The 15,628-nt window shown below is 37.5% G+C and overlaps 1 protein-coding gene across 18 annotated transcripts in view; it reads left to right on the top strand.

Annotated features, from left to right (window-relative positions):
- Positions 1–15,628, top strand: part of LOC106872491 (PP2C-like domain-containing protein CG9801) — a 105,340-nt gene that overhangs the window by 32,952 nt on the left and 56,760 nt on the right. For 11 of the 18 annotated variants that reach the window (XR_016244660.1, XR_016244659.1, XM_089364642.1 and 8 more), the window contains exon 2: positions 13,698–13,721. The exons of the other annotated variants lie outside the window; for them this stretch is intronic. Coding sequence is in view for 9 of the 11 variants with exons in the window: in XM_089364642.1 (XP_089220768.1) it covers positions 13,698–13,721 (24 nt within the window). In the remaining 2 variants the exon portion in view is untranslated. The remainder of the gene's footprint in view (positions 1–13,697; positions 13,722–15,628) is intronic. 18 annotated transcript variants of the gene reach the window in all.

Here is a 15,628-nt window from a genome sequence, read left to right as displayed (position 1 = left end):
AGCTGACTGTGGTCGCTCAATAATTAACTGCAAACAGAATGGTTGATATTGTGCAGATGAAAGACAAACTCATAATGTTCAGTTAGTGGAGATGTCAGCCACAGAACTTTTATCTTATTTGCGGATGGAATAAAATATGAATGAGGCCAAGCAGGGAGATGTATCAGTCATGAGTTCAAACTAGTTAGAAAGATAACCTTCCACATGTAAAAATAATAACCCTAATAATACACAAATATCTAAATTTATACTTTTTAGCCCCCCCACACACACACACAACTGCCAGCATAGAAAACTAGATGTAAAACAGGTAAAAAAAAAAAAAAAAAAAAAGATGCCAAATTCCTCCAGCTTCACTTTGTTTTTTATTCCTCCATTCTGATAAAAATAAATACCACTAAATTTGGTAGGCTTAGGTCAATTGACTTTATCTCTTTCCTTACAAACTACTTTTATGCTTTTTCATTTGGATTGCTATTTTGTTTCCTTTTTTTTAATATTTTTTGGGTAACACAATATTCCCGGAAATGTTTTTCCTCTCTCTCTCTCTCTCTCTTTGTAATTACATCAATTGAAGTCCCTATTTATGTCAAAGAGGGAAAGATAATGAATTGTGGAAAAGATTAATGTCAGTTTTCCCCTTCCTCTGTTTGGATTCGTATTTTCACAAGTTAATGTTTTTGTCGATAAATATTTTATGCCTTGTAGAAAATTCAGAGGTGAAAATGATGGTGTGTGTGTGTGTGTGTGTGTGTGTGTGTGTGTGTGTGTGTGTGTGTGTGTGTGTGTGTAGAATTGTATCTTTGTTTTACAATTTGTCTGTGAGCTCTCCAACAAATTAGGAATGATCCTGGTCTTTGGTTGTAATGATAATTATTTCTAACTTTGGCATAAAGCCATAAATTATGGTGGAGAGGTTTCCTTGCTTTTCCCCAGAGGAAGAAATGCAAAGTTGACTCTGGCAAAATTTGAACTCTGTACGTAAAGAATTGGAAGAAATGGCACTAGGCATTTTGTCCAATGCATTAACGATTCTGTCAGCTCACCTTAATAATAATATCAATAATAATAATAATATTAATAATAATTGTTTAAAATTTTAGCACAAAGCCAACAATTTTGTGGGTGGGGATAAGTTGATTACATTGACCCCAGTGTTCGACTGGTACTTATTTTATTGACCCCGAAAGGATCAAAGGCAAAGTCGACCTTGGTAGAAATTGAACTCAGATGAAATGCTGCTAAGCATTTTGCCTGATATGTTAATGATTTTGCCAGCTCAATGCCTCAATAATAATAATAATAATAATAATAACAATATCGTAAAATACCTTAGGAATGAGAACCCAAGTTTGAAATTTCCCCAAAACACCTGATGAAGGCTGGAGGGTATATCAGCCAAAATGTTGTGTTAACAACAAACAAGGTGAGGACAAATATCTGTCAAATGGAAATAATAATAATTTTGTTTATTGGTTACAAGACCCCAAGACTCTGAGGACAATATAAGGATGAAATGTAAACCTACAACACAACAGTGGGATTTATATAAAATAATAATAATAATAAAAAAAAAGTGGGGCAGCAAAAATAAAGAATATAAAAACTCAATTCCTGCAATAAGTGGAGAGTCAGAAAACATGGGGTGACTTGAGGGAAGACCCTACAGAAACAAATCCAGATTACCCAAAGCATCCAAAGTGCCCTCTCCTGTTTCTTTCCTTCTTTGAAAAGCATGGTTGTGGTAGAAGCATTCTCATTCATCTTTTGTTAAGCGCACCAGAGGGCAGCATCTTCTCTGCCCTCAACATTCTCTTCTCATAATATTTGGAAAAGTTGGTGAAAGCTTGGCTAGAGAGGAAGATGCTTCTAATAATAATTGGTTCACATTCTGACACAAGGCCAGCAATTTTAGGGAATTGGGTAAGTTGATTACATTGACTGCAGGACTTGTCTGTCCCTAGAGGGATGAGAGGCAAAGTTAAGTTATCCTTGGCAGAATTTGAACTCAAGATGTAAGGAGTTAGAAGAAATGCTGCAAAGCATTTTGTCCCCAAAACACTAACGATTCTGCTAGCTTGCTGCCTTAACGATGCTATTACTACTACTACTACTGCTACTACTACTACTACTACTACTACTACTACTACTAATAATAATTTTTAATAAGGTACAAGGGTGCTTGACTATTAATTTTAGGAGAGCAAGGTATAGTAGATTGAAAGATTGAATCTACTCCAGTGTATTACAGGTATCTGTTATGGAAAAATGAAAAGGCCAGTCAAACCTAGCAATGTTTGAAATAATGAAATGTTAGCATTGAGTTTGGCATTTGGCCATTTCTGCCAATGCAATTATTCGAGCAATCATAACAATAATAATAATAATTTTCTTTGACTAGGCACAAGGCCAACTTCCATAGAGGAAGTAGCAGTTGATCACATCGACAATCACAATAATGATAATAATAATAATAATAATAATAATATTGGTGATGGTTTCTTTTATTAACACAAAACATCAAATACAGAGAATTATTATATTTGTTGCCCTTGTGGCAAATAAAGAAGGAAAACGATAGAAAGTCTAATGAAATTTCAATCTTTCCAGGGTCGATTTTATCTTTTACCTCTCTGAGGCTTCATCATCATCATCATCATCATCATCGTTTAACGTCCGCTTTCCATGCTAGCATGGGTTGGACGATTTGACTGAGGACTGGTGAACCAGAAGGCTGCACCAGGCTCCAATCTGATTTGGCAGTGTTTCAACAACTGGATGCCCTTCCTAACGCCAACCACTCCGAGAGTGTAGTGGGTGCTTTTTACGTGCCACCGGCACGAAGACCAGTCAGGAGGTACTGGCAACGACCACGCTCGAAATGGTGTATTTTACGTGCCACCTGCACAGGTGCCAGTCCAGCGGCACTGACAACGATCTCGCTCAAATGTCTTTACACGTGCCATCTGGCACAATTGCCAGGAAGGCGACGCTGGGCACAGGTACTATCCTGATTTCGCTTAATTAAAAAAATGCCAAAGTGTGTCTACTGATGTTGAAGTTAATCCACTACTCTTGTCCAACTGTTCTCTCAGAACCTGCACACCTGTGCCAGTATAAGAGAATCTGATAGAATTGGTAAAGCACCAAGCCAAATGCCTGATGTTTAGTTACGTTCTTTTACATTTTTAAGTTCAATTCCTGTCAGGTTATCTTTACCTTCCATTTTTTTCAGAGTTGATAAAATAAAAAAAAAATCGCTGGAGCCATTGGAATCATTTAACCTGCCCCCCTCCGAATTTCAGGCCTTCTTCCAAGATTAGAAAATCATTATTACCATTCTGTATGCACTCCCATAATGTCCAAGTACTGCTGACTTGTGGGGTTATGTCGATGTTGAACAGCTGTCATCGCATATGAGATGAATTTGACCATTGGCCAAATCCATTGCAAGGATCACCCCATCACCCACCTTTAACAATGCAGAGTAGGTGATGTTTGTCTGTCTGGTGGGTGTGGCATAAGAGGGTGTGTGGTGGACGAGGCTGAAAGGATTAAGGAAAGACACCTGCCTCTTTGGTCAAGCCCTCATAAAGTTCCACCTGGAAAAGAAAGTTAAGGTGAAGAGGGAAGTGCTATTTCCCAGTGAATTTGTGATAAAATGGGTGACTGTGGCAAAAATGGTTCGAGCGAATGGCCTTACTCTAAGCATGCACCTGTAAATTGGCTTGCAGGAGGTGGTCAGGGTAATGCTGGATCAACAGGGTTCCTTGAGTGGCCCTAGCTGGAGCTTCTCCTGTATCGGGAGGTCAGCATCATTCATGTTATCATATACTTTGCATGCTATTCTTTTGATTCAGTCATTTAGACTGTGGCCATGCTGCAGCACCACCTTTAGTTCAACAAATTGACTCCAGGAGTTATTCTTTGTAAGCCTAGTACTTATTTTATCGAACCACTAAGTTACGGGGACGTAAACACACCAGCATCGGTTGTCAAGTGATGGTGGAGGGACAAACACAGACACACAAACCTATACACACACACTTATATATATATATATGTATATATATAATAAAAGACACTTGCCCAAGGTGCCAAGCAGTGGGACTGAACCCGCAACCATGTGGTTGGTAGGCAAGCTACTTACCACACAGCCACTCCTGCACCTATTATATGTATACCTTTATTGCATTTAACTGATTTTGTTTTTCCATTTCTTTCTCCAAATCCCTTAAGTAGATCTTTACACAAACTGTTGTCTGTTCTTGTGATGTCCCCCTCATCTATGCCCCTGTGGCTAATAAAAGAAATTATTGCAGATAAGCATATAAATGGAGTGTGATTCTAATGATTTCTTCTTAGATAGGCCTGGCACTTGAAGAGTTTAAGGAATATGACACAGTGTTGTGATGTTCATGCCTGTCTCACATAAATTAAATGGGAAATGTTTAGGCGAGATATGAAAAAAACAAACACAAAAAAAAAAGCAAAATGTCGATGCCTCAGGCTGCAATTACTGAGAATGCAGTTACCGTTTAGATAATTCCAGCTAATAGAGTTTTGACTCACCATTATCTAACGAGATTTTGTGATGTTAATGCTTTTCTCAAAACTATCAACACAGTTAAGTGAAATAGCTTCAGAATCCAAAACTAGGTTGCAGACTCAGTTCACAAGATCTTGTCTCTTAATTCTGAATGCTTGCCAATAATAATAATAATAATAATAATAAATACTGATATTATTATTATCATCATCAATTACTCTCTTGATTGAACAGCTTCATATAAATACTGTGTTTTTCATAAACAACATACAGACTCTCTCTCTCTCTCTCTCTCTCTCTCTCTCTGACTCACTGCTTCTCCATATCTTTCTCAATGTTTGTTGCTCTTCTTCTCTCTCCTTCTCCCTTGTTTTGATGCTCTTCCATTTCTAAGATAGCTCAGGAAGAATCCGAGTGGCAGGCAGGGGGCAAATAGTGGTGTGTTAGTAGACTAGGGGACTGCAGTCAGTATTGGTGGGTCAGAATGGGGTTGGTTAGGAGGTGAACCGTTTCCTTCCTATTGCATTTCAATTCTCTACCACATACAGATGAAGTGCTGATGCATTAATCAATAAAGCTCCGTTCATAAGTTAAACCCCCTTAAATCCTTCCATACAAACTATTTTTTTCCCCTTCTTTACTGCAGTTTTATTTTTGTTGTTTTTACCGTTGCATTCTCTTTCCTCCTCTCCCCCCCCTCCCCCATTATGATCTGCCTTAAGAAATTAAAGCTTTTAAAGGAGTTCTGTTGCTGTAACAGTTTCTGCCAACCGTTTGAGATTCTTGTTTATAGGAACACCAAAAAAAAAAAAAAAAATCTTTACTAAAAACAGTGAACCACCCCCTTCCCCTCTCCCCATCTCATTAAAAAGGAATCTTTTTTTTTCCTTTTCCAATTTGATATTTTTTAAAAAGCTTGTTTATCAATTTTGTTTAATTCCATTTCATCTTTTATTTATATTCAGTATTATTGAAAAGATTTTTCTTCTGCCATTAATAATTTCAATAAAAACTTGAGAATATTCAAAGATGTGTGTATGTGTGTGTGTATGTGTGTGTGTGTGTGTGTGTGTAAGTATGTCAGAATGTGTCAGAAGATGGTGGTAACTGTGAAGAATGGAGCCTAACTTTGAACATTGATCTTGTAACAGTTACGTGTCATTTATTCTATATATAAAACCTGTCATCAACTGAGCTAATCTTGTTTACAGTTCACAGCTTTTGATAGTTCCTTGTAATGATTGTCTTAATATGATCATTCTAATTCTTTGGGTTGTCAGTCACTTTGTGATTTTTGGCAGGACTTATGAATAATGGCTACTACTTACTTTATGTAACTATTCTGATTTTATAAACACTTATTTTGATGAATTGACTATTTCAAGTTTACATCTGTAATGATTTCTGTATATTTAACCCTTTAGTGTTTAAACCGGCCATATCTGGCCCAAATATTCTACATGTTTTACATTCAAACTGGCCATATCTAGCCTCTCACACCTAACCTACATTGACATTCTAAAAATAAACAATCACATCATTGAAACCTCAAAGCTATAAGATAATGCATAATTAATTCAAAGCAATTTGAGTGAAAAAGTATTGCATTTAACAGAGTAATCTGAACACTAAAGGGTTAAAACATTTTGTGAATCCTGTGCGGGTGGCACATAAAAGACACCATTTCGAGCGTGGCCGTTTTCGTGCGGGTGACACGTAAAAGCACCCACTACACTCTCTGAGTGGTTGGCGTTAGGAAGGGCATCCAGCTGTAGAAACTTTGCCAAATTAGATTGGAGCCTGGTGTAGCCATCCGGTTGCACCAGTCCTCAGTCAAATCGTCCAACCCATGCTAGCATGGAAAGCGGACGTTAAACGATGATGATGATGATGATGATGATGATGATGTCCAAAGATATTAAATGCCAACAAGCATTGAAAAGGTTGCTTTTGAAAGACATAGCTCTGGGTTGGGTCTAACTGTGTGGCCTCTTGGCCAAATGTCTTTCTACTACAACCTCACTTTGCTCAGTACCATGTAAGTGGAATTTGGGATAAAGAAGCAGTGCAGAAGTCCTCTGTGTGTGTGTGTGTGTGTGTGTGTGTGTGTGTGTGTGTGTGCGTGTGCACGTATGTTGTGGCCCTCTATCTCTTGTAACTTATTGATTGATTTCTATAGAGATTGTTAAAATAAGTACCAGATTAATGAAATAAATGTTGTTAGCACTCCGTCGCTTACGATGTCGAGGGTTCCAGTTGATCCGATCAACGGAACAGCTTGCTCGTGAAATGAATGTGCAAGTGGCTGAGCACTCCACAGACACGTGTACCCTTAACGTAGTTCTCGGGGATATTCAGCGTGACACAGTGTGACAAGGCTGACCCTTTGAATTACAAGCACAACAGAAACAGGAAGTAAGAGTGAGAGAAAGTTGTGGTGGAAGAGTACAGCAGGGTTCGCCACCATCCCCTGCCAGTGTCATGTGGAGCTTTAGGTGTTTTCGCTCGATAAACACTCACAACGCCCGGTCTGGGAATCGAAACCGCGATCCTATGACCGCGAATCCGCTGCTCTAACCACTGGGCCATTGCGCCTCCACAATGAAATAAATACTAGGGTTGATATGATTAAAACCCCTTGAAACTGGTGCTCCAGTATGGCTGCAGTCCAATAACTGAAATCAGAAAATGAATAAAAGAAAAAAAAGAAGGGGTTGGTGTGTAGGCAAAGCATAAAATATATAAAATAAGATTTGGGAACTGATGGTTACATGTAGGTTGACTTCAGCTCTGCTGATATATGTGGCACTTCTGATGTTCCATAGTTTAGAATAGTCAGAGATGAAATTGTATGCACCCTTGACTCTTTTTCTTTTTTTGTTATGGTTCCTTGTAAAGCCTTTTCAGATTAGTGAGATTAGGGCTTAGGGTGCCTGTTCAGTTTGGACATGTTGCTTGAAGGGAAAATCTGAACTGAGATGTTCTGAGATGGAAAGATTGTGGCAGAATTGGAGGTGGAATGGTTGAGTAGAAAGTTTTTTATGGTATGAAAGGAAAGTAGGGATGATGAGAGAAGAAGAGGTGGATGTAATTAGGTTGGAAATAGTCTGTTAGTCAGAGAGTCTGGAATTGTTGTATTAGTAATAAAAGAAATAGGGGAGAGAGAGAGTTTTGAGTCGCGGGTGGGGGTGCGGTTAAAGATGTGTTTGTGTGTCTGTGTGGGGAAAAGCTATGCTGTATCAGATATGGGAGTGAGATTTTAAGATGTGGTGCAGTTGTATTCTATGAAGATGGTTAACATTGAACATCTTATTCTGAAGAACAAGCCTAGATTTTGGGATGTAGTTTTTTTTTTTTTTGTTGTTTTATAGTTTTATAGTGATTGAGAAGGGAAAGGTTTCTGTTTCAATGACCTCAAATCAATAGATCTTTTTCTTTTATCCCCAAAATGATAAGACGGTTGTGATTGGTGCACTCTGGTTGAGTTGATGTATGACCAAATGTGTTCCACCCATGGCCATCTTATCTCTTTGTCTATCTACAACTACATTGTCCTCGTCCTTTCTTTTCGGAGATGTTAAGGTATGATTAGAGAGAATTTTGCTGCTATTTCTAGTATGGAAAATTGATTATGAAAAGGTTTCGTTGTTGGCTCATCATAAAGTTAATTGGTTTTGCTTCTCTTTTTTTATTTTTTATTCCTGCTGATCCTTTAAACTCTCACTAATGTCCCTTACTAGTTGTCATATAATTTTGACTACTTATTTCTTTTTTCAATGGTCATTATATTTTTATTGGAGTGGCTGTGTGGTAAGTAGCTTGCTTACCAACCACATGGTTCCAGGTTCAGTCCCACTGCGTGGCATCTTGGGCAAGTGTCTTCTACTATAGCCTCGGGCCGACTAAAGCCTTGTGAGTGGATTTGGTAGACGGAAACTGAAAGAAGCCTCTCGTATATATGTATATATGTATATGTGTGTATATGTTTGTCACCCCAACATCGCTTGACAACCGATGCTGGTGTGTTTAGGTCCCCCGTAACTTAGCGGTTCGGCAAAAGAGACTGATAGAATAAGTACTAGGCATCCAAAGAATAAGTCCTGGGGTCGATTTGCTCGACTAAAGGTGGTGCTCCAGCATGGCCACAGTCAAACGACTGAAACAAGTAAAAGAGTAAGTTTCTTGGTCTAAAATTTAGGGACTTACAAATATGAGACTCCTGTTTCTAAAGACTGTAGTAGAGATTGTTTGAAGAATTCTTTGGCTTTTGCTATTGAATTTCTCAGTCTCTGTTTAGAAAATCTCACAGGAATACATCGTGTTTCATGGTTGAATGAGTTGGTTTTTGTTTGGAAGGAAAATATATCTAAGCCAATAATTAATGCAGATAAACTATAATTTGAGGAAACTAGTGTGTGGCCTGTTCGATGTCTGCTACAATGCTTGAGAGGAGAAGAAATATTTACCTAATGTTTAGGGTGGAGAACTTCATCACAGATTTAATCAATTTTCCAAATCTTCAATATTTTCTCCTCTTACAGAATTGTAATAAACAAATTTTTAGCTTTACACAAATACAACTGCTTTCGTTTGTTTGGGAACATGAAAGAATCTCTCTCTCACACACATACATGCACACACATAACCATATTTGTGGATGAGAGAGAGAGAGAGAGAGGGAGAGATGTTGAAACTTGTAGCTGTGGTTCTGCCAGCAGCTATCCTTCGTCTGGTCCTTCCGTCTGGTTGGCTCAGTGAGTTGCCACTGATTGTGGTCGGCTCTGCTTACTTAACACATCCACTTTGAAGTACTTCACAAGTAAGTCAAATGGCCCATGTGACACTGCTGATAAATAATGGTGGTTCTAGTAAGAGGAGGAGGGGACAGCTGCAATAGTTTTTGCTGTGATAGAAGCAGGGAAGTATGGAAAAGCTACCAATAGCAACAATGGTGGTGGTGGTAATATTATATTTGATTGGCATTAACACTGAGCCAGCTACACACACACGCACACACATTCTACACCATTTATGCAGAAAATCAATCATAGACACCATATGTCCACCCATACACACTGGCGTTGTATAGATATATATTCACAAAATCAAGAGCACACCCCGTGGGTAGTAGGTAATGTACATCTAAACATACGCTTTCGTATATCCAGCTTATGACCAGTCTAAATATTTCTAAATGGGAAGAAATTTTCCGAGAAGAGAAGGTTTGTGAAGTTGAGGGAAACAGCATCTGCTATCTTAAGTGTTGTCGTTTAGCCCCAGGCCAACCTTGATTAAGTAAGCTTGTAATCCAATGCATTCAAGTTATCTTCTTGTTTATTTCTGTTGCAAAGACTGTCGGGCCTAGTGTTTTCTGTTTCCCTCACGATAGTATAGTATTATTTGAGGGAGGTTTGGCTGCTATTTGTAGCGAGGTTTCTTGCTGTGGCAGCAAATGATAAGTATAAACTGATTGACAGGTGTAAGGTATCAATTTGGTCAGAGGAATTAGGTTGTATGAGTTGGTGTGCTATTTATAGCATTTCAAAGATGTAAAAGAAGAAAGAAAAACAAACGGCTTTTATGTTCTTCAACAAATGCAGAAAGGAATAATTGCTTCAGCAGACCTGCTTCTTTCTTATCTCACCTCCCTCCATTCTCTCCTCTGCTCAAAACATTCAACCACCACCACCGCTGCCACCACCATTTTCTTCATTTCATTGCTTTACTTTGCTCACTTCCTGCTGAGAAAGATGGACAGTGCTTGCAGCACTGAAACACCCTCTCAGACTATGTAATAAAGATGTGGTAAAATTCCAAATCGAATCTGAAGATCTGTCTCCACAAAAAATTAATTCCTAACTTTTTACTGTAAACTCTCCAAAAGTTGATGTAGTTGGGGGTAACATAGCAGTGGGGAATTTCACCATTGGTCACAAGTGTGTGTGTGTGTGTGTGTGTGTGTGTGTGTGTGTGTGTGGTTATTTAGTCTGAAGCCACAAAGCAGCAAACTGACATTGTTGTTAGAATGCAGTATTCATTCTGGTTGTGAGTTCAAATCCTGCCGAAGTTAACTTTGTCTTTCGTCTTTGCATGGTTGCTAAAATAAGTGATGATGGATTGACACAATGTAGCTAGGACTACATTTCAGCAAATGTACATTAGTGATTGTTCTGTGTTACTTAACAAAGGCAGGCAGTTGTATTTGGGAAAAAAAACTAAAAGGAATGTAAATTGGTGAAGAGACAGTATTGAAGGTTTTGAGAATTGATTAAATCTCTGATGAAGGCCTCCACTTCTCATATTTCTTCTAACAGTACTTTAACACAAACCATTCCTTCAGATCAGGAATTAGTTTCTTTTGATTATAATTTGATCTTTGTATTTCTGACCTCTTCAGCCCTCTCCTCTTGTCACATTGAATAATTTTCTTTTGCTTCTGGTGTGGTGGTCAGCTACAACACAATGTCACTTGTGACCCTTGTGACTGTAACCTAGCAACTTAACTCTTGCATTGCATTTAGGTAATTGTTGAGGTTAATGCTTAAAATAACAATGGATTTTGGACTGTTACATGTTTTTTTTTTCCTTGCTTTTGTTTGGTGCATTTCATGTTCTTGATGGTTTCTACATCATCTTCCTCATCAAATCATTATATTCCACTCACTACCAGCATCTCACCCACCGCCTCCTCCTAATCAGCAGCTTCCATTTTATGATGAAGGAGGCCTGTTCTCTACTTCAATTTTATCCACAAGTCTCCAGGTTCACCATTGCCTTATGTTCTTTCCCCGCTTCTTCTTCGTTCATTTTTACAGCTGCCCTCTCCCCTCCCCCTCCCTTGCAAAAGAGGAGGTCAGTTATGGCATCTGCTTGCTGGCAATTGTGTGTGTAGGTGTCTATGCTTGTATGCGCATGTGTAGGTGTGTGTGTGTGTGTGTATATATCTATGTGTAGGTGTCTGTGTGTACGCGTGTGTCTGATTATCAATGTGTGTGGTTGCCTTTCTGTATGTGTGTGTGTGTGTGTGTTACGTGAGCATCTGTGCGTGTGTGTATTTGTTTATGGATAAATGTTTCTCTTTCGCTCATCTTCCTTCAAACGAGTTTTCTCTTTGCAATGGTTGTGCCTGTGCTTTTGTGTATTGCAGTGTTTGTGCTGTTTATTTGTGTTTGTTATAATCATGCATGGCGGATGTTTCGTGCAGTTATGACGCTTTAAATTTACAAGGAGGAGGATCATATTATCAACCATGATGTTCATGATTTCCCAATTATTTCTAGCCATGAAGCTGAAGTGCTTCTAACTTGGTAGCTGAGGTACCAAGTCAATCAGTGTTAAGAACTTACAGCCGTACAGCATCACCATTATTATCCTCATCATCTGTCCCTTTCCCTTGTCATCATCACTGTTATAATGTCTGTTGCTTGGAATGTTAAAACAATGACACCGTTGAGCTTTTGTTCCATTTATTTACTGCTATATTCTCTGCTCCTCTAAACATTGACTTCCTATGTACCTTCCTCAATCATTCTGTTTTCTGAGAAACAATCGAGACAATTACAAGAAGCTACTTATTATATCGTATTTGTAACCAGCATGAAGAAAACTAAAATGGTTTCAATGATTAATAGCCGTGCATGTCCCACTAAAGTTTCAAACTTGTGTTTTTCATCTTTAACATTATTACTATGAATACACCAGTTAATATAAATCCACACTAAATTATTATGTATGCATGTTTATATTTGTATCTGCATCTGTGTGTGTGTGTGTACACACACACACACACACACAGTAAGTGAAAGCAAGATAAGATCAGTATAGAAAACAGATAGCCGTGCTTGAATGACTTCAAACTTAAGCTCTGACTTCTTGATCTTGGGATAGGCCCACAGCGTCAAGAGTGGCCAAAGAAGAAATTCAAATTCAGCTAATACGGAGGTATTGATATAGACTGACACAATTAGACTTGATATGTATGTGTGTGTGTGTGTATGTATATATATATATATATGTATATATATATATATATATATATATATATATATATACATAAAGAAATTATGTAATGTCTTAAACTCAACAGCTGTTTCAGGAAGCTAAGAGTTACATAATCATAATTTGCAGGTGTTATATGCAAAAGTCACATATGCAAAAGTCACAGTAACTGGTTGACTGGTCACATAAAGGTATTACAGTAAGTCCAGCTCCCCTTTTCAAGAGAAGCCTGGCAAAAGCAGGTTGCTTATTTTTTTGTGGTTTCAATTGTAGGATTGTGGATTGAGCACTAGCAATTGTACCCCCAGTGTAGATACTTGTGGAAATGAGGAGTCATGACCTGACATTTATATACCATATTGTAGCATAAACAAAATCCATACAACAGACATAGTTTCAAGCTTAACTATGTTTATCTACATTACTACCCCTGTCACTCTCTCCTCCCCTCTCTATATATGTTTATCTACATTACTACCCCTGTCACTCTCTCCTCCCCTCTCTATATATGTTTGTAGTGTGTGCACACATATGCATGTATGAATGATGGCTCTTCCACTCCCAGCTAATAGTTAGAATATGACAGCTGCGCCGGCACCTGGCTGGTACTCATTTCCTGCTGGGACATGAAATGACATGCCTTGGCCAAGGGCACTGTGTATTGCTTGCTCCAGGAATCTCTATAGACACACAGACTCCCCCCACACACACACACACATACAAACATGTATTTGTATATGTATTTTTATATCTCTGTCTCCCTCTCACTCCATTTCTCTAAGTTCTTGGGTGTGGATTTATACTAACTTGTGTCTGTGAGTAAACAAATGCATGGAGGCTATCACATTTTTTCTTCATATTAAATTTGTTTACATATCACTTCAACTAAATGAGTAAATAAACTCTGCTTTTTCCTCATTTGTATATCCAAATTAGTCATATATATATATATATGTGTGTGTATATATATATTTTATATATATATATATATATATATATATATACATACACATACAGATGCACGTGTTTATGTGTGTTTTACGTAATTTTCATCTGGTTTTATTCTATTAATCTAATTTATAGATTTTCTCTTATTTTTCCTGTTTTTTTTTCTTTTTTTTTTTCTCTTAACTTTTTCTATTCCAAACAGAGTGAATTACGAATATCTTCTTGGGTAGGTTGTCTTTTATTCCAGATAATTCTATTATTCAACATGTGTGTTTGCACGTCACTAAAAAAAGCAAATTAAAAAAAAGGGCATTTTTTTCACGGTTATTTATATATTTACACAACAAGGAAAATCTTATTCACAATGTTATTATTTTTCCTTAAAAATCTTTTTAGCTTCTGCTTAAAGTTTTGCAAAATAATTTCTGGACTTCCCCTAATTACTTCTGCTGATGTTCTTGTTATTCTTATTTGTGTGGTGAAGATAGCAGAATGGTAGAATGCCAAATTAAATACTTCGTAATGTTTGGGTTTGCCTCTAAATATTCTGTGTTTAATATTTGTAGCATTAACTTTGACTTTTTTTTTTTTTTTATCTCTCTGCACAGGAGAGCGGGGCTCAATAAAGAAATATATTTTCAATATACATAGGTTGATTGCAATTCCTTGTACCTGCTTTCCTTTAAGAATCGGTCTAATCAATTGAAATCATCATTATTATTAACTTGAGTGGATGGGCCTACATTCAGTAAGTGCCTGTAGGTCAGGAAATACAGCTGGGAAAGTGCACTTACAGTCCAGTTAGAGTAATGCTGGGTAAATGGAGATCCTCGATTGGTCCTAGATGGTGATCTTCCTCTTGGAATTTTCTCATCATCGTCATCATCATCATCATTGAATTACACTAAAATCTGTGAAGCTGATGATTGCCACAAAATGTTTTATTAAGTGACTGTATCAAAGTTTATCTCGATGGAATTTGAACTCAGAATGTTAAGCTTGCCACCTTATAGAATGATAATAATGGTAGTAATTTTCAAAAAGACACAGCGCCAGAAATTTGGGGAGAGAGTCTCATTGACTTGAGTAACCCTAGTCCTTGATTGTATTGACCTCAGACGGAGTAACAAGCTGAATCAATACTAGCACTAATTGAATTTGGAATATAAAGGGAGATAACTAAATACAAGGCATTCTCTACCAGTTTTGCTATTCACCATTCCAATAACAACAACAACAACAACAACAATCGCTACCACCATGCAAGTTCAGGTGATGGGATCTTATCTTTCTGCATAACAATCTTTGATAGAAATTTTGATAAGGAAATGCAATCTGCTGCTTCATCTTCTCTCTGTACCTTTCAGAATCTCCTCTCCTTACACTTATCACTGCAGTTACCATGTTTGAACCAAACGAATTCCGCTTTGTCTTTCCTGTTTAATTGTTGTTGGTGCAAAGTAACTGACACAACTTTCAAAATGCCAAGCATTTCCTTTTATAGTTTGCTTCCTATTCTCCACTCACAAAATGTCAGATGGTATATATATATATTTTTCTTTGTTTCTTTTTTCATTTACTTAAAATATTTCTTTTGTTGTGCAAAGACTGGTAATGGTGTGGTGCTATAATACAAATTGTTGATTTTAGCCAAAAATGAGTATCTCTGCCTTTTAAAGGCAAGGAAAAAAAAATTGAAAAGAAATGGTATAAACAATAACATTGTTTGAATTAAGGTTAGTATTTCTTTTAGACCAAGTGTTGTGATGCTGCTGCTACTGGTGGTGGTGGTGGTGGTGGTGGTTATAATAAACCATCTCTTTTGTTTTGAAAGAGAAGAAATGAAATTTGGACAAAGTATATCACCACCAGCCCACACATCTCTTGCTTTTCAAACATATTTTCTGGATGTTGATTAATGTTGTCAATGTTTAAATATAAATATTTTAAAATTTGTGTCTCAAAAATCTTTAGGCTTTCTGTGTCAAGCTTTGCTACTTTTTGGTATTTCCCCTAAAGTGTGTGTGTGTGTGTGTGTGTGTAATTTATGCCAGCATGAAAAGAGGGTAAGGGTAAGGAGACAGAGAGCTGCACTAAGAATGCTTGTTATCTCCTGGGGCTTAAAGTGCTGCA

The sequence above is a fragment of the Octopus bimaculoides genome, chromosome 16 (assembly GCF_046866305.1).
Source record: "Octopus bimaculoides isolate indiv1 chromosome 16, ASM4686630v1, whole genome shotgun sequence".
Lineage (NCBI taxonomy): Eukaryota > Metazoa > Mollusca > Cephalopoda > Octopoda > Octopodidae > Octopus > Octopus bimaculoides.
This window is presented reverse-complemented; position numbering and strand designations above follow the sequence as displayed.